The following is a 20941-nucleotide window of genomic DNA, read 5'->3' on the forward strand; positions in this document are numbered from 1 at the left end:
AGGCATACTCTCCACCTGGCTGTATGTCTCAGGGGCAGTGTAGATTGTAGCTGGTGGACATTTCCCCATCATTTCTGTTGGAGTCGATGATAAATGTGATGGGTTGATGGTCCCAGCTTGCCTTCTCCATACCTCCTTTTCAGGTCAGTGGTTAAGACAGCGTAGAAGTTAAAAAAGTCAAAATTTTTGCTTAAAAATTTGTAACATTTTTTTTTACCTTTTACACCAGAAAACTGGCATACAAATACATAATCTTCCCCATGTGAACTTGGACTATGGGAATGAATTTCTGAAACTATAGCTGACTAACAATCCTTAATTCATGGGGTTTTGGTGGTTAGGGTCAGGGTTTTGGGGTTGTAATCACCTCAAAACCCTGGCCAAAAAGACTGCTCCCATTGAAATCAATGGGAGCCGCTCAGGAGCTTTTTCCGGGAGCCATTTCTTCCAGCTCCCAGAAAAAAGAAGCGAGATGTTCATTCTTCAGGCCGAATCACCTCAATTCATTGGCGCTAATCCGGAGCGGAGTGCGTGGCGGGCTGATTGTGCAGTGCACTGGCTTTCAGTCGTGGTGACCCGGCTTTTGGATCGGAACCTGAGGCGGCCTCCACTTCAGGTTGCGATCTAAAAACCTCCATGTGAACTTACCCCTAAGGTCCATTATGGTATTGGCCCCAAATTCAATTGATGCATAACAAATTTACTATAGAAAACAAGGGGCCACACGGTGGCTCAGTGGTTAGCACTGCAGCCTTGCAGCGCTGGAGTCCTGGTGTTCAAATCCCGCCAAGGGCAAAAAACCATCTGCAAGGAGTTTGTATGTTCTCCCCGTGTTTGCATGGATTTCCATCCCATATTCCAAAAAAAGACATACTGATAGGTAAAATGTACATTGTGAGCTCTGTGTGGGGCTCACAATCTACATTAAAAAAAAAAAAAAAAATTACTATAGAAAACTCACTCAACTCACTCTAGAACAGCTGTACTAGTTATACATTAAATCCATGACAGACATAGATTATACTTATCGTACCTTGGTCAATCAAAAAATTTAATGTTCTACTGTTCCACTATTGGTTCCACTATTGTTACATTGCACACAATGACTCTGTTGACTTTCATGGGGAGATTAGTTGTACTTAACCTCATTCTCAACCTCGATCTTTTTTGGAACAACCTCAGGGTAGTCAGAGTGGGAGTAAAAGAAAAAAAATTAAACGGTTTCCTATCCCCGGCACTTCATTTTCCATTCCCAACTCCCTTTCTCTCATGTGCTGGAGTACGTCTCCATTGACCATTGGCTACTGATGGGTCTTTGCGGTCATGTGTCATGGCTTTTGGGACTGTGACCCCCAACACATGAAACTATGTTTTGTTTTCCTTTTACACCCACTTCGACTACCCCTTGAGGTTGTTTCAAATCCTTGACAAACCCTTTAATACATCTGTGCAATCTGGAAACACCATGACATGATAAGTTAAAAAGTTGAGGTTGCATAAAACATTCTATCAATTATGGTCAACAGAACAATTGTGTAGATGAAATGTTACAACTGCGGAACTGTTCTTTTCCATTAATATCTATGGGGTGAGTTGAGAGGTTGGAAGACATTGTATGATTGACTTATAGCTAACACCACTTTCTGCATGAGTTATAGTAACTTTAATAAGATGAGTCCACACTTGGTGGTTAACAAGGCTCAGTAAAAGTGGCGTATCTTTGTTGAAACAGAGTCATGCAGAAAAAATGCAAATTTATGCTGTTATTGTTGTATAGAGGGAATATGCCAAACCCAAAACTTTTGAGATTCTCAACCTTCCCTTAGCTCCATCAGGGTTCACTGTGTGTTTCCCATTGTCTTTGGTCCTCTTCTGGCCTCTTACAGCTTCTCCTGTGATGTCATGAGCCGCAGAGTCTCCTCTAAGACTTGTAATTGGGCTTCAGCTGTTATATGGTTTCACCAATATCATGATATTTTCAGATGAGTGAATCTGGAGAGGTTTGCCCAACTGTAAAATTGAATAGTAAATTGTTCTATTGAATACAGTGAACTTGTAGAGCCATTGCTGTATTTAAACCCCTCCTTGATGTACTCATGCAGTAAAGAGGAATGGGGTGCAAGAGACCCATTCTATTTATCATAGGGATCCCAACTGCATAAATCACATATGTATCACCTATCCTGTGAATAGGCAAAAAAAAAGTAATTTGTAGGACAGCCTCCTAAAGGGGTTTTCCAAGCTTCCTCTCTCACCAGTTTGCCAGCTGCCTCTTCATCTCACTTCCTGTATTCTTCAACAAGCTGGGGGAGGGCTTTGACTGTTTGATGAATAGGATACCAGGAAGTATATCAGTAAACATAGACATTGCCTTTACCATGAGAGATTATTTATTATAATTACTAAAATCTATAATAATGTAGACCAAATAATAAGCACAGTAAATTTATATTACATTACCCAGGCTATGAAAGAAAAAAAAAGAAAAATCTTACATGCTGCTAAGACCGCACCATTTGCACTCAGCAAGCTCAGAAACATGGAATCAACCAGGACCTAAGAGCAGAAGGTAACAGCACAATCCCAAGAACTCAGTCCCCCTCCCCTCCAGAGAGCAGTGAGTCATGTCATCACTCCTGAGACTGGACCAGGCCGGGGACCAAGGAAGCCTTGTGTAAACAATGGGGGGAATAATTTCATTTAGAAAGTAATTAAATCTAAATAGGCTAGTAATTTATATCTTTGAGATGGAAATATCCCTTCAGTTCTCCTGTGGTAGCCAAAGCAAACAATTCCTTTAACGCTTTCAATCTGCCACCCAGTAAATACAATATGATATATAATATAGAACCATTCATGGATATATAAATATGTAACAAGAATGAGATCACAATATTTCTCTGTTTACAAAAATAATTTCATAGAAAACTGTCAGTGAAACTTGGAGCCAGCTTGGTAAGTGTACACCTAAATTTACATCAGTACAATTAACAGAAACTGCACCAATTATCATAAATTGGGTTTAATTAGCTTGAACAAATGTTCTTCCTGCCACAATTTGTCTTCATGGGCTTAATCCAGTCTTCTTGTCTTGTAAAGGAAATTCACCATAAAGGTCACTTTTCCGAGTCTAAGTTGATGCAAATTGTACAGATAAAACAATGTCACTGTAAGGAAATGAAAGATAATGTATAGTACAGTATATATTTAGTTTATAGCAAGGCAATGTGTCTTTCATAGTTACTTAAAAACTTTTTCATAAGATTGCCACTATACTTGAGTGTAATGATAGGCGCGGAAATTGTACTTTAACTGGTACCGCAAATTACGTAAATTGATGGAGAACGTTAATGTCATCTGCACAGCCAGGTAGAGGTATGACTACAGGTTCTCGTGTCCATTAGCTGGCTGAACGTGACATTCCTCATTGTTCTCCAGGTACAACTCATACTTTTTTGTAGTGGTTTAACCCATTTCTCCAATAAAGTCACTTTCACTTAAAGGGGTTATCCAGGAATTGGAGCAAAATTTGTGGAAGCCAGGCGAGGTGAAAATGAAACGTCCACGAGCCTCACATGACTGTTTACTACTAGAGATGAGCGAGTAGTACTCGATCGAGTAGGTATTCGATCGAATACTACGGTATTCAAAATACTCGTACTCGATTGAGTACCACTCGCTGTTCGAATGTAAGTGTTCGATGCAGAACCAGCATTGATTGGCCGAATGCTATACAGTCGGCCAATCAACACTGGTTCTTCTCCTACCTTTAGAATTCTTCTCCGTGCAGCTTCCCCGCGGCGTCTTCCGGCTCTTCATTCACTCTGCTAGGCATTGGGCCTGGGCAGAGCCGACTGCACATGTCCGCTTGTAGTGCGGGCATGCGCAGTCGGCTCTGCCCAGACCCGATGCCTGGCAGAGTGAATGAAGAGTCAGAAGACGCCGCGGGGACGCTGCACGGAGAAGACTTCTCGGAGGATCCAGCCCGACCCTCACTTGTGGACTTGATAAGAATAATTTGCTTGAACGTTGCCTACCCCTGAAATGAGCATTTTCCCCCCATAGACTATAATAGGGTTCAATATTCAATTCAAGTAGTCGAATATTGAGGGGCTACTCGAAACGAATATCGAACCTCAAACGTTTTACTGTTCGCTCATCTCTAGTGTTTTCCTTTTCTGAACCATTGACGACATCAGTTTATGCATCAGTCTGCTTGGTAAGAACCCATTAGACTATAACACATACTTACTCTGCTTTTCTTGGAACTCCCATGGAAGTGAATGGAGCATGATGGGAGTTGTAGTTTCATAGCAGCTGGAGAGCCGAAGGTTCCCTACCCCCGACTTAATAATACCTGTGCTGATCCTCTATTGGAGCCATGGGGACAGAACAGAGCAGCACTTCTTGCCTTTTATCGTAAATCCCATCCTAGGGACTGGAATGTAGAAGAAATTATTTCTTTTTTGGCAGCAATTTGTTGAGTTGAGAATAACCCTTTAAAAAGTCCTAGAACACCACCAAACTGTATCATGCAATTTTGGGAATGTGCTGTAATCTATGGAAGACGCCTCAACGCCCCTGGTCTAACGGTTTTTCCAAATGCTAACTTTAAAGGAACAAAAAGGAAAGAAATTCACACGTTGAATTTTTTATATTCCCTGTATCTTTTTTTTATGTTACTTATGTTATTTTCATCCCCATGTAAAATAAATTATTCATTAAATATTCAGCCAGTAAATTATTCAGAGTCGTGTTAATGGATTTCTAAAACAATGATGTCATTTACATTTTTGCCTTTGGAGCACTTTTAATTAAGTCTAATCAGAAGTCACAGTTTCGAGTCGACATCTCAGCACTTAACGCCATAGATATTGTGTTCATTGTCGGACTATAATTTGAACTGTCTGTGTCAAATGCAGCAAATTACTGAAATCAAATCACATAATTATAGAAGCCACTACTTTAGTTTACTAATAATCAAGTAATTACATCAAGCACTACTGTGTCCTGTAGCGCTCTCACACCGAGGACATGTCTGAAGTAACGAGTGCCGTGTACACACATACACATTCTTCTACATATGGAGTCTGATTTGTTACGTATTTAACACACAGGTAGTGTTTTTGGTGTTAGAGGGGATTTCAAGGACTTATGACTTAGACTTATGATTAAAGATGGACGAACCCCTCGAGATTCGTTTTGGATATTCAGGGGGGTCAGCGCTCTGGTTCGGTTTGCACCAAATTTGTTTGGTACAAAGCAGAAGTGCCAATAACATAGTCTGGGGTCCACATCCCAAAGTATAATAAGGGGAGGTGAGTAAAAATAATACTTATATATGCCTCAGCTTCCTAAGCATCCTTGCAGTGACCAGCTACCCCCAGCATCTTTTTCTGTACTCTTTTGTCTGCTGGCTGATGTCACACACCCCAAGGTTACTGCTCTATCATGGGTGACATTTTCACCCATCTAGATGCCCGGTAGAGGTGAGTATAACTGTTTGTAATTTTCACTCAGACCTCCAATTATTATACTCTGGGATCTGAGGAAACCCCCAGAGTGTCATAGTGTTTTGTGGGTGATGAGCCCCAAAGTGTTGAGTTGAGCCTAAAGTGGTGTGCAGTGAAAGCACATGGACCCCATAGACTATAATGGGGTCTGTGTGCTCTCAGTACACTGCCCACATGAATCATGTGGACATAAAGGTAGATCTCAAAGTGCTTTTCTGTCCGCATGTTCCGTGTGGATACCATGCAGAGAGCACACGGACCCTATTATAGTCTATGGGGTCTATGTGCTTTCAGTGCACACCGCTTGCCAATGTGTTTTGTATTCTGTTTAGGGGAGTCACCATGCGGACTCCCCAAATGGATTACCAAATGTGGATGTGAACGAGGCATTAGTTGGCACCATGCTACGTTAAAATGAAATATGTTGACTCTTTACTGCATGTGCATGTCAAACATTGGTAACCTGCGGTGCGAACATTTTAGGTAAACATGGAACAAATAAGAATACTTTCACAGATAGAAAAGTTTATTTTTGTCAATTAAGTAAATGAAGCGATAGAAGAAAAGAGAAATCTACATGCAGGACTTTTCTGTCCATTTTCTGTCCATATTTTTTTAACATTGAAGTCTATGGGTAAAGGACATATAACGGATAGTAACTAATAGCGATCAGTTTGTGTTTGTTATGATAGGTGTCCGTTTTTGTTTGTTTTTTTTCGTTTTTTTTTTTTTTTTAAATGGACACCTTTTGAGTGGATACCAACAGTAATGTGAACCCTACCTAAGTGTGTTGAGAAGAATTGGTTGAAGATAAAGGACAAAGGTCACACCTTTCATTCTAAGGCCCCATGCAGATGACCATGGCATGCGTCAGTGTGCAATCCATGTATTTCTCGGATATTACACTGACCCATTCTTTTCTATGGGACCCTACACACAACCCCGAATTTCACAACCTTGTGCAGGCCGACAGCCTGGGCCACATCAGATAGAACAGGTCCTTGTCCTGTTCTATTTTGCTGCCTGGGGCTTCCGTGGCTTTTATTCATTTAATAAAAGTAGGCACAGAAGCATGGCCTGTGCTTTTAATTCACAGCAGGCTGGTTGCAACACGGTCATTTGCAACCGGCCTTAGTTTGCAGATTTTTTTTTTTCCCCACACCTACCTGAAACTTCTGCATGGTAAAGCATAATGGTGGGACAACTCCATCAAACCATTTGTTTGTAATGGAGATGCCTGCACTTAAATCTACACATATGTTCCTCGATGAATGAGGGATCAATATGTGTCCTCTAGAAAGCTGACATTGCTGTCTACTTGTACAAGTAGGTCCTGGGCTAGAACTATCATTGTTTATAAGCTGTAACCATGCCTAAGACATAAATCACTGTTATATATGTTTGTGTCTGTAGTGCTATGGCGGGCATGACATCTGCTGCTTGGCATGTATATAGGCAGTTTGGTTACAGGACCAACCTGCCAAAAAACACCAGTGAATCCTCTTATTGGTGGTGATGGAAATGCCCTTAGTCTGAGTAGAAGCTTGATATCCAGTTTTTGCCTAAAGCTTCAATTTAAGGTCTGGTTCACATCTGCATTGGTAATCCGTTCAGGGAAGTTCACATGTGGAACCCCCCAAACGGACTACCGAACGCATTAGTAAACGATGAAAGCACACAGACCCCATAGACTATAATGGGGTCCCTGTGCTTTCTGCACGGTCTCTGCACAAGTGATGTGAACATGAAAGTAGATCATGAACTACTTCTTTGTCTGCTTGTTCCATGCGGAAAGCACACAGACCCCATTATAGTCTATGGGCTCCGTGTGCTTTCGCTGCACACTGCTTGCCAATGCCTTCGGTAGCCCATTTAGGGGGGTCCCCATGCGGACTCCCCAGAACGGATTACCAACGCAGATGTGAACCAGGGCTGAGTCTGACTTCTTTTCTGTCTGTTGGAAATAAATAGATTTCCGAAACTCATTTACAAGAATGTATTACAAATATTTGTCATTCTCAAGTAGCGTATTGTCATCTTCATTTTTTTTGTGTTATGGAATCGGAAAATTAAAGTGACCTGACTCTGTTTTTCAAAAGAAACGGGGATAAAAAGAGATTTGATGGGAATAGTCATTTGTAATCACAGTCTGGCAAAATTAGTTAAGACAGTTAATATTTTCAAGGATAAGATAACATTGAAAGTAATTTTTTTTGCATTGTAATTAAATCACCAAGGAGCGACGTCTTCGGCGTCTCCATGTTCGTAAAGTATACTCTGATGACAGTAAAAAAGATGAAGCTCCTGATTATTTATCATTCTTCAGTAAACATCAGAAGACTATGAAGAAGGCTTAAAACTCTTAGTCGGACATTAAAGTACATGAGCTCATTGAGTACCAAGCTCAAAAATAACTCGAGAAACAATCTGTAGAAGTTGCTAGAATTTTACAATGTCACGTCTATTCCCATCCCAACGCTTTATCTTAGCATTCAAGAACACTTGGACTTACTGCTCACTCAACAAAGATAAACCTCAATAGTATCTAAATCCAACAGCAATTTTTGAGATGTTACACTTTTTCTTCTCGATGGTTCTTTTCAGACTTTGATCCTTTTATTTTCATTCCGTTCAGCCCTACACCGTATTTTCACAGTAATGTGGATTATTAGTTACTTTTGTCTACATCATACAGCTTGCCTCTGATTTCGAGACGAGGGTTGCTTTGTATCCGCACCGTGTTTAGTGTTCCTCATTTCTTGAAGGAGAAAACCGTGGAATAGTTTTTCAGGAACAAAGGCTTTTTGTATGTTTAGGCGCCAAATCTTTTCGATAGGCTCGATGTAGGGTATATAGAAGTGTCCACTCTTAATTTTTCCTACATTTCTTTCATGATGCCAATTTCTCAAGATACAAAATCAACACAAGTAAATGTATACTTTTTTCAAACATGGAGGTCAGAAGATGGTTGGCTGAAGGATGGCATCTGTCAGGGGCAACTGTTGGACACATACAATTTTTTTTAATTTACATTGAGGGCCACAGATCTTGTGAGCATCAAGTTAAGGGAATATTAGTGGAGTGCACATCTATAATAAATGTACTCGTAGGGTTAATCCCATTTGGGTACAAGTTGTGCATCGATGTCCGTGCCATAGCATTCATGTACATCAGGGGTGCCCAATACGTCGATCGCGATCTACCGGTCAATCGCAAAGGACATATGGGTCGATCGCGGAATGCAGCCAGGGATCCCCGGTGTCTGCTTGTTCACAGTGCAGGCTGAGTCTCGACTCTCAGCCTGCACTGTGAACAAGCACACAGGACACTTGCAGGCCGGGCAGAAGCAGCAGCTCCGGGGGATGATGCGCTCCCTGCTCTTAGGGATGGAGGGAGCTGGGGTGCTGCTTGTTCACAGCGCAGGCTGAGAGTCATCTCCGGACACTGGCAGGCAGAGCTACCATATACCCAGCCTGCCAGTGTCCAGAGATAACTCTCAGCTTGCGCTGTGAACAAGCAGACACCGGGGATCCCTGGGCAGCGACAGAACGCCGCTGTCTCCTGCTCTCACGCTCCGCCCACCCACATGCCCAGCCCGCCCACAAGAAGTGGGTAGTAGATCTTTTGCCTTGGTCAGTTTATAAAGAGTGAACACCCCTGATGTACATGGTCAATTTTTGATAAGCTTTTTTTTTTTTTCCTTTGGGCTTTTTGGTGTAGTTTGAAAACTAAAAACAGTCTCTTCCTTACTGACCCACACCTGCTCACAAAAACTCACCATGCATGTGAACCCTTACAAGAGTTGGACAATTAACTACATTATTTGTAATTCCTCCAATTGTTTATAAAGTGTTTCCATAGAGCCAGACCTGTGTGATAAGCAGGACAAGTGACATCACTCACTGCTCTCACTGTTATCTACAGCTCTGCCATTCAGCTAATAGCAGTTTGCCGATAAAGCCATGTCTCTTCGCTCTGTATGTAAAAACACAGATAACACTGAGTCCGTTCTCTAGAAGCATGTGCATATTATTTGATCTACATTTATATTAGATTTCTAATCATAAGTATTGTGATACATCATAGTGTCTTGTTCAGCAAGCTGGAGTGAGGCGGCTTTGACTGTTTAATAAGGAATACAGGAAGTGAGAAGAAGAGACAGCAAACAAAGCTGCTGAAACGGGGAGATGGGAAAACCCCTGTAACTCACTTAATTTGGTTAAAGAGAGTCTGTCACCAGAACCCAGCATATCAACACAGCCCCATCTGTTTACAGGCTAGGGTCACCTGAATGTATGGGGGTTTGCCCTTGTGAATTCAATTGTGATTTCAATGTTTTTGTCAACATGCAAATAAACTATTTAGAAGACCAGATTTTCATACAAAAATTCCAATAATATAATGTTTTCAGTATTCAGCATTCAAATCCAGGACATGAACGCAAGGTCTATATACAATCCAGTTGGAGAAGACAGTACTACACAAGAAAGCTACATTGCACAGCACACAGACCCCATAGACTATAATGGGGTCCATGTGCTTTCCGTACGGCCTCTGTGAATGAGTCATGCGGACAGGAAAGTAGATTGTGAACTACTTTTCTGTCCGCATGTTCTATACGGAACGCACACGGACCCCATTATAGTCTATGGGGTCCATGTGGTTTCACTGCACACTGCTTCTCAATGTGTTGGGTAGTCCATTTGGCAGGGGTCCTCATACAGACTCCCCCTAATGTATTACAGATGTGAACAAAGCCTAACAATTAAAGGTGGAGCTTGTTTTATTAGGCCAAACAACACCATGTATTGGCCCACCGTGGGGACTTCTTCAATGGTCTGCTTTTGGATATTGAGAATGTTTTTGTATAATTTCTAAGCAATCACTAAAAGAGATGGTCAATGTCACCTGTTTTGTTTAACAGTTATCTTAAAAATGAATCTCCCTTTAATTAATTGTGATTAATAAAATAGGGCTTAGTAAGTAGCTACTGATCCCTAGTTTAACCCCTTCAGCATGGAGCCATATTTCATTTTTGCATATGCATTTTTTCCTTCCCACTTTCCAAGATCCTTTATTTTTTTTTTTAATTTTTCATTTCACATGAGTCACATGATGGCCTATAGTATGCGGAACAAATTGTACTTTGTAATGAAACCATTCAACACCCTGTACTGGAAACCATACAACATCATTGTACTGGGAACCTGGAAAAAATTCAGAATGAGGGTAAATTGGAAAAAAAATGCATTTGCACCAATTCCTTATGGGTTTAATTTTTATGGTATTGGATATGACATGTTAGTAATATTCTGCGGGTCAGTACAATCTCTGCAATACCAAATTTATATAGTATGTTAGGGCCCTTTCATACGGCGTAAGCGCGCCGCTCATTTAGACCCGTACACACGAGCGCTTCAAAACATATCTCATTCACTTCAATGGGAGTGCACGTAAAGCCGGCTTCACGCGCGTTCCCATTGAAGTGAATGAGATGTGTTTTGAAGCAATCGTGTGTACGGGTCTAAATGAGAGAGCGTGTGAAGGGGCCCTCAGATAGTTTGATACCTTTTAAAAAATTTCAACTTTGCAAAATAGAAAAACATTCTTTGTGTTGCAGCGTTCTAAAACCTGTAACTGTTTTCATCTTTACTGGTATGGAGCTTGGTAAGGTGTCTTTTTATGCGGAATAAGATGTAGTTTTTAGCGATACCAATCTATGGTAGGTTAATGGTTTCATTTTTTTTTTTTTTTTCATCGTATGGGATAAATATTTTTATATTTTAATAGTTCAGGCATTTTTGAGTATGGGGAGTCCTAAAGTGTTGTTAATTTTCATTTATTTTATATGGGATCTAGGGGGGATTAGAATTTTTTTTAAAGTTTTTTTTTTATATTTTAACATTTTTTTTTTTTTTTAATGCATGCACTACACTACCATACTAATATATTGCAGTGTATAATAAAATCCATTGACTTCTATTAAATGCCAGCCCAACCCTCACTCGTGGACTTGGTAAGTTCTATTTGATCTAATGTTGCCTACCCCTGAAACGAGCATTTCCCCCCATAGAGTATAATAGGATTCAATATTCGATTTGAGTAGTCGAATATTGCGGGGCTACTCGAAACGAATATTGAATATTTTACTGTTCGCTCATCTCTATTGCCTATGTAACGGCAACTAATTGCAAGCCTTGTCAAAAATGGTGGCTTCCATGGTACCTGAGTGCTTTAGATCGGTGTCGGCAGTTAGCGGCAGGGGCTGGCTGTGTTACACAGCCGACATCCCCCATGTATGAACAGGGCTCGGCTCCTGCTCATTCTCCATACAGCCCTCTCGGCTAATTACGTAAATTTACGTGATTTTGCCTGAAGGGGTTCTAAAGGTCATTTACATATTCTCAATTTGCATAATCCATTGCACTTTCCTTTAATCAGTATTTATTCATTGGTATTGTCACATCGTTGTCTACCTGTCTCCACATACAGTAAAATGTACATCAACTGTCTAAAACAAATGGGAGCAATTAATTAAGACATGATAAATTGCTCGAAAATTTTGATGAATTCCACCTGCTATTGTCTGATGCTATTGTTGTTAAGATGATAAATAATTTGTCTTCCGGAACAGCAAAGCTCTAGAATAAGAGGATGTAAAAATGTTGGTTGGCTGGTTTCCCCATAAGAAAATCAATCAAGCATTGTTATTTTGTTGTAGTGAATGTGACTTGAAATTATATAGGTTACAACAAAATGTAATGCGTATATGTATCCATAGGGACAACAAACATGGGCGGCATTCAAATGGCTTGGAATATGGCATTCAAAGTGTAGCTGAACTTATAAAAAAAATTTTGATTTACAAAATTTGCTATTAATTTTTCTTAATATACATTGTTAAAATATGTGCCTTTCCTTGAAATCCGGCATTGAAATGCATTTTATGACACTGCTATATTCTTTCCCATGTAGGGTTGAGACGATCTTGAGATTTCAGGATCGATTTTAAAATCCAATTTCCGATGATTTTCCAGCCAATCCCGATCATGAAATTTGCTCGATCGCCAATCGCGATCCAATCTTTCCCGATTGCTCAACCCTATTAATGATATATATATATATATATATATGAATAGGGTTGAGTTGATCTTGAGATAACCTCTGACCTTGATCAGGATCGGAATTCCGATCACGATCATGAAATTTACTCGATCGGCCGATCGGAATCCGATCTTTTCTGATCCCGATCGCTCAACCCTATTCCCATGTTTTTGGCAGCAGAAATCCTGACTGCTTCTGACTTTGAGGATGGGATAGTAGAGGTGTAATGCATAGAAGCTGAGGATTGTTTATTTTTGGAGGGGGGTCACTTTAAGAAAATATCTTGGGCACTATAAAATGTAGAACCATGGTATCGGTGTCATATGAAAAATGAGTTCTACCTTTTACTTCCAGAGATATCATCAATTGAAAACACAATCAGGAATGGGAAAGGCTGCAGCTCCAATAAAAAGCCAGTCCTGATTTTGTTTTAGCTCCAGAAATAATAAAGATATAACTATGAAACTCTCAGCTTCCATGTTGCACCAGAACCATGTTCTATGTGACTCCCTCAGCCTACCTGCATCATACAAGAGCCCAACCCTCTGTATTCCATGAGAAGCAAGTGAAAGAGTACATGAGGGACTGCAAGTGGATTTCAGCACAGAGAGGAGACAAAATCCATTAATAAAACATATTACAAGAAGTGGTGGCAGAAAATTAAAAAGGTGTTCATACCTTTAAGCATCCATATTGTGGCTCAGCCCTTTTTACCTGTGTTCCTCAATAATACGCTGAGCTGATCACCTGGAGGTGCTGCACAGAAAGGGCCACAGCAGAATCTACCTGTTCAGGAGGCTGAGGGCCTTCGGGTTCCAGGGGCCACTTCTTAGGGCCTTTCTCAACTCTGTAGTGGCATCTGCCATCTTCTTTGGAGTGGCCTGCTGGGGGAGTAGCATACCAGCCAGGGATAGAAATAGATTCGACAGGATGATTAGAAGGGCCAGCTCTGTCCTGGGGAATCCCCTGGACCCAGTACAGGTGGTGGGTGACAGAAGGATAATGTCCATGATGAGCTCCATTCTGAAGGATAACTCACATTCCATATATGAGACCGTGATAGCACTGGACAGTACTGTCAGTGACCGACTGCTTCACCCCTAGTGTGAGAAGTAGCTATCGTAGGTCCTTCCTCCCAATGGCGGTCAGGCTGTATAATCAACATCAGGCCAAGCGGAGATCACTCCGCACAGAGAACTGAAGTTGTGATATCCTTCCCACTATCTTCTTTACCTTTATCTTTTTATCTGTACCTACTGTCACTGTAATGGCTCTATCATGGAACTTTTTGTATTCACATTTTGTATTTTATAGTACTGTATTATTGCATTTTCTATGCTCTTGTAACACATTGAATTTCCCCGTGGTGGGACTATTAAAGGATTATCTTATAAACTAGATCATTGTTAGAGATGGGCAAAATAGGTTCAGATATAATTTTGACACAAATTTTCCAAAGGATTTGGGCACTGAACTGAAACTTTGGAGGTTTATTTACTAATCACTACTATACTACAGTATGTACCATAAGACCTCAAAATTAATCTATAGAGAGTTGCACCTTTCTGATCATTGTAGCACCCTTTGGTGTTTTAGGCTTGGCTCTGAAGTTGCAGAAGGGGTCTGAATCTTATGGCAACCATATAAACACTAAAGAGAGATATTATGTCTCAATGAGTTTTTGCATAACAACAAAAGACTGAAACCTCCAAGGCAACTCGTTCTACCCCCAATTATTGGTTTCTTCTTCTTTGTAGACTATATTCATGGCATTGCTAGCATTATTTTTTAAATTATTTACGGCATAAGGCTTCTTAAGACAGAATTTATACATATTCCATTTCCATAACATTGACTCACAAAGCTGAAAATGATGGAATCTCGTCCTCTGAAATGCAAATGACATCTTCCTATATACATACTTTATTCTTGTGTTCTAAGGAAGTGTAGTAAGTCTTTAAGTGAAGTGGAGTGCTCAGAGTCAGATAGCTGCTGATGTGGTTAATAATATGGGATATATATACTTGGCTCAGAGGATGGAAATGTAGATATGGCTTTCCACGAATCACGCTAGGTTCACACCTGCGTTCGGGTCTCCGTTCTTTGGTTTCCATCTTCTGCATGCAAGAAGACGGAAACCACAGACCGGGTCCGGCCGTGAGCGGCGGTGAGCTTTTTATGCTCTCCACCGCGAAACTGGTTGTATTAAACCGGACACAGAGTACTGCATGTCCGACTCTGTGTCCGGATTTTAAAAAACTGTTTCGCGGCGGAGAGCATAAAACGCTCACCGCCGCTCACGGCCGGACAGCTTTCTCACCCATTCAAATGAATAGGTATGAAAGAGTCCTGCAGGTTTCCGTATCCTCTCCCCGTTTTGTGCAGGAAACGGAAACCTACAGAACGGAGACCGAGCGCAGATGTGAACGAGCCCTTACTAGCGAGATATCACCTTGTATAATATTCATGCTCTTGGTTATTGTGGACAAGAAGAACATAAAATAACAAATCATACAAACACTTACAGGAGGATACGCAACATTTCTTGTCTCTGTGATTGGACAGGGATCCTCTGGGATCCATGTTCCTCAATCTTCCCACCTCTCTGGTCCCCTATGGAAGTTATTGGATGATATAGAAACAATCCCAGCTCCTATCCCTGTTTTGTAGTGCTATGCCTATTCTAGCACAACCCACATACATGAGCAACTTCTATCACCTCTATATATTTGTAACTGCTATTATATCATATTGTACACCATTAGTCCTACATGGATACATAGCAAAAATAAAACTTAATTTACACATTCGATTTGTGGCGCAGTTTACTGTATATACAGTTTTTTTTGTAGGAAAAACAGGGCATAACCAGAGCAGAGTTTCTTGGATCTTTTTTATTTGGTCTGTGCCTGGTATGGCAGATACAGTGACATTCATAACCCAGGAATACAATAGACCATAGTGGGTCTGTTTTGTTTTTTTATTTTGTTTCAAAATAAAATAAAAAAATCAACCATGTTTCTCCATCCTTAAATCTCTTTTAGGCTAAGACCTCACGTGGCGTCCCGAGGCAAAAAAAGTGCTGTGGGAAAAATAGCGGCGGCAACACATCGCGGTTCCTCCCGTAGTGGTTAAGACAGAAAGTTTGCAGAGGTTTTCTCTGTGGAGTTTCTGCTTCCATTATACCTATGGGGAAGCCACCGGCATTTCCGTAGGTATAATTGACATGCTGCAATTTCCAAAATTGCACCAGTTTTGGAAATCGCTGCATGTCCGCATCACAGTTTTTACGGCAAAGTGGGTATGAGATTCACTAGTAGAGATGAGCGAGTAGGTGTTCGATCAAATACTATGGCATTCGAAATACTCGTACTCGATCGAACACTACTAGCTGTTCGAAGTTAAGATTTGATGCAGAACCAGCGTTGATTGGCAGAATGCTATACATTGTCAATCAACGCTGGTTATTCTCTTACCTTTAGAAGTCTTCTCCTTGCGCAGCATCTTCCAGCTCTGAATTCACTCTGCCTAGGCATCGGGCCTGGGCAGAGCCGCTTGTAGTGCGGGCATGCGCAGTCGGCTCTGCCCGATGCCTAGCAGAGTGAATTCAAGGCTGAAAGAGGACACGGGGACGCTGTGCAGGGAGAAGAATCCAGCCCAACCCTCACTCATGGACTTGGTAAGTAGAATTTGATCGAATGTTGCCTACCACTGAAACGAGCATTTCCCCCCATAGACTATAATGGGGTTCGAAACCCGTTCGAACAGTCGAACAGTGTGCGGCTGTTCGAATTGCATTTCGAACCCTGAACATTTTAGTGTTCGCTCATCTCTATTCACTAGAATCCCATAAACTTTGCTCTGACTGTAAAATGCTGCGATTTTTCCCATGGCATTTCCACTGCAGGCAAATCATGGCATTTACATTACATGTGGCCCCGTCCTTAGACTGAAGGCATGCATTGGGGCAGATTAAATGTTAAACAGTGCAATCCTAGGCTAGGCAGTCTTAAGCCGGGGCCCCATGGACGGGAAATGGCATGAAACACTGTGGAATAATTTGCGGCATAATGCATTACATGCAAAGTGGATGGGATTCATGCAAATCCCATGGTACTTTTCGGTTAAAATCTCTGTGCGGACACTCTGCGATTTCCAAAAACGGCGCAGTTTTGGAAATCGCAGCATGTCAATTATATCTACCGAAACTCAGGCAGCTTTCCCATAGATATAATGGTAACAGAAAGTCCACGGAGGAAAACTCTGTGATCTTTCTGTTCCTGTTGCGGTTGTTCCCACAGCGCTTTAGCGCGCCGTTTCCAGCCTGTGGGGCTTTAGCCTTATACTGCATCAGATTTATCAAAGTTTCTGATGCTGTTTGATAAATTTATTCAAAAAATGCACCTTTAAGGGAAACTCCTATCTAATCTCCTATTCTATTGTAAGTTCTAATGTAGAATCATGTACCAATCTCCACTGGATTGTCGATAACAATGGGGTTTTGCATTTATTTTTCAGGCTAACGGGATTTCATCTTCCTCCACCTGTAACAAGTACGGGATCTGTATTTTCATTACGTCTGACCAGTGATTTTGCAGTTAGTGCACATGGCTTCAAAATATATTATGAAGGTAAGAAAACGATTTTTTTCACAAAATTCTAAAATATGGTTACAAAATAAAATGTGCACAAAGCCGCATTACAGCGCTGGAGTCCTAGGGTCAGATCCAGCCAAGGACAATATGGATGGAGTTTGTATGTTCTACCCGTGTCTGCAAGTGTTTCCTCCCATATTCCAAAGACATACTATAGGGACAATATAAGTGCTGTGGAATAGGTTGGTGCTATATATGTAAGCGAGATAAAGTGGTTACATGCTGTGAAACAATAACCATGTTGTAGGTAACAAATAAGCCTACATTCATAGAACAAAGGGGAAAATGACTGTGAAGAATGTCTATTATTTACAGCCATTTTGAACCCAAGAGGTGCCCACTTTCTCGGATTGGAATGTATAAAGGGATCCGTGAAAACAGACAAAAATAGAGCAAAGTTGTTACAATGGACCATCAAATATCAGTCATATGAATAGCCCCCATCCACATGCCCATATAATGCTCTCCATCTAGTATGGAATGAACCCTGCGATGCTTCACATTATGTGTAATTGTAGAAAAATTGCCTCATTTACCTGCTCCGTGACACTGAGTGTTAATTTGACTTAACAATTGATATCAATTACTTTCCTTATCTTCTGTGACCAGATATCACAGCTCAAATAAATTAAAAAAACAAAACAAAGTAAGATAACACTACAGGGTTCTCCAGTGAACATAAAATATTCCATCTCCAGGCCCTAACATAAAATGATATAAAATGTTGTTACCCGTTCTGAGCATTGGTTTAAAAAACATGGTCTTTACAAAAATTTATTACATTATTATTATTATTATTATTATTATTATTATTATTATTATTATTATTATTATTATTATATTTTATTTTTATTTTTTTACATTTAATTGTATTAATTTCTGTATATTAATGTTTTTGTTGTAAATTTAATTATAAATGTGATAAAGAATAAAATAAATTACTAAAAAGAAAAAAAAATTGGACCTATAAATAGAAAGGATATCCTCCCCGTAGGTTTGTGGTGGGTTTGGGCTTCGTTCTCTATTTAATCAGAGAATTTGATATATAATATATATGGGGTTGAGCCGATCTTGAGATTTCAGGATTGATTGTAAAATCCGATTTCCGATCATTTTTCAGCCGATCGCGATCGTGAAATTTGCTTGATCGGGATCCAATCTTTCCCAATCCCGATTGCTCAACCCTAATAATATATCTTTGTACAGACTGCTTGTCATGCCGACTCTTGCAGATCTGGTCTTTTATGTGAGATGTGTTTACTTGCAAATATTACAATATTCTTGTCTTGTTGTGTTGGGTTATTCCAGAGTCTTTACTTCCATTCTAATCTATATATATTGAATATAATATGTGGGAGACTAGATTTACAGTACTTTGAATGTTGCTCTTCAATATCTTGGTGTTCAGTGATGTTGTAGTTTGGCCCACTTAGAAAAATAGTGGGACATCAAAATGAAGAACAGGGATCTCAGTGCTGACTGCGCCTGTAGAAACAAAGACATATTATCGATATAACCAAGCTGTCTCCATGACACGCAAAATTTACCAGTTAACGGAGTCACTTAGAAGTGACAAGAATCTTTCTGATTTCTGTTATACTACATGAACACTCCAGGGCTTTATTTTAACCCTTCCATGAATCAGAATGTGTAGTGTTGTATATTTTGTGGTATTTTTATATCCATCAGACGCATTGCTTTCAGTCCTTAGGATAGGATATGCTGGTTTGATAGCATTTAAGCCCACCAAGATACCCAAAGAAAATGAAGTTGAATTAAACAGGCTTAAGTATTCCCATCCTAATAGGGTTATCCAGCTTCCAAAAGTGATCTGCAAATACATCCACAGCAGTGCAAAATCTCCACTGTTCCCTTGTGCACCCTCTTCTTGGCTTTATTTTACTTGTTGCTCCTTGTATCACCAGTGAATCTGTGGACAAAGTACATTTCCCATGATTCATCTCCCTGCTCTCACTCTCTGTTTACCCCTCCTTGTCCACTCTCCCCTGCAATAAAATCACAGGTAATAAATAACTCCCACGTCTGAGGTCACATGATGCTGTGATGCCCCCCCTCCCTTCCCATGAGCAACCAACACAGAGAGTGAGAACAGGCAGATGAATCATAGGAAATGTAGGTTGTCCACAGATTCACCGCATGTAAATAACAGTGATACAAGAAGTCTCAAGTAAAATAAAGCCAAGTAAAGGCTGCACAAGGGACTGGTGAGTATTTTGCACTACTGTGAATGTTTTTGCAGATAATTTTTGGAACTGTTGTTTAGGGTTGAGTGATCAGGATCGGAAAAGATTGGATTCCGATTGATGATCGAGGAAATTTCAAGATCATGATCGGGATCGGCTGGAAAATGATCGGAAATTGGATTTTAAAATCGATCCTTAAATCTCAAGATCGGCTCAACCCTACTGTTGTTGCACCATAATGTCCATTTCTCATTTTTTCATAGGATAGGTGATAAATGTCTGATTGTTGATGCTTAATACTATGATCCCCACCCATCACTGGAAAAGAGCCCGGTAGACCCCAGTGTGTAGTGACCTGGAGCAATGGTGGAGCATGCAACCTACTGATTAATTCAATATCCATAGGCCAGATGCTTCACTGTAGTCATGCAGTGCATAGGAAAAGGAGACATGGGCTCCCCAAATTAGTGATCATGGGACCCCAGAGTAGATTGATCGGAAGTGTATTACATATCCCCTGACTATGTAAAGAATATTCCCTATGGAACAGTCCAAAGGGGTTGTAACACAAATCTTCAAGGAGATAACACCTTGCATGCCCCCTGACGACTTTTTCTCACCTTACTGGACGAATTCTCCGCCACTTGACACAGTAACACGGCCGCCATTCTCTGACTGCAGCTGGTATGGGATGTTACTACTATCACCAAAGAGAGAATGTGAAGTCAAATGATGTAATGTAGTAATGTGATGGTTTGATAGGACCAAGAGCCAGTGTGGGTCCAGGAACATCTAGTTTACAGTAGGCATTTCAGAAATTGGATACCTTTTTACATTTTCAGACCATTAGAACTTCTGTCCTAGTTTACTAAAGCTCGGACAGACCCTTTAAACATTTAGGAAAAAAAATATTACCGGAACATGGAATATCAGGACCTTGCAACAAATCTATAGTATCTATTGAAAGTTCTCCTCATAGAGAAGCCTTCAAGACATAAATCCAGAATGACTTCTAACCCGCTTTATAGCACACTCATTCCCAGCTGTATTATATGACACACACACTTCCTTCCCCGAAGCATTAGACATGCATGTTGTCTTGTTCTAATAATGTTTTCTTGAAACAACATGTTTATTTTGGCCCGAGCGGCAAGAAGCTGACAGCATTTACTGACCTTTATAAAACTGGTGACTTCATCTATTGGGTATAGAAATTGATTTTTATGTCTTTGTGGTATGTAAAGATAGAACAGAAGATTGTGTGGGGGTTTATTTTATAAGACACAATAATGCCGCTTTGGAAATTTTTAAAATTTTTTGAACTTTTAGAAGAACCCTTTGGGAAAATAATATAGGTTCAGAGTTAAGAGGGTTTTCTTAGCTAAGAGGTCTTAAATGAAGTTAGGGATTTGGGTTTGTTTGGTGAATATGGAACATTTACCAAAATCTCAACATATGGGTCATT

General features: G+C 40.4%; 1 protein-coding gene across 1 annotated transcript in view; it reads left to right on the top strand.

Annotated features, from left to right (window-relative positions):
* Nucleotides 1–20941, top strand: part of CSMD3 (CUB and Sushi multiple domains 3) — a 1052627-nt gene that overhangs the window by 159404 nt on the left and 872282 nt on the right. The window contains exon 3 of the mRNA XM_075270295.1: nt 17136–17248. Within this exon, the coding sequence (XP_075126396.1) occupies nt 17136–17248 (113 nt within the window). The remainder of the gene's footprint in view (nt 1–17135; nt 17249–20941) is intronic.

This window comes from Leptodactylus fuscus, chromosome 4, assembly GCF_031893055.1.
Source record: "Leptodactylus fuscus isolate aLepFus1 chromosome 4, aLepFus1.hap2, whole genome shotgun sequence".
Taxonomy (NCBI): domain Eukaryota; kingdom Metazoa; phylum Chordata; class Amphibia; order Anura; family Leptodactylidae; genus Leptodactylus; species Leptodactylus fuscus.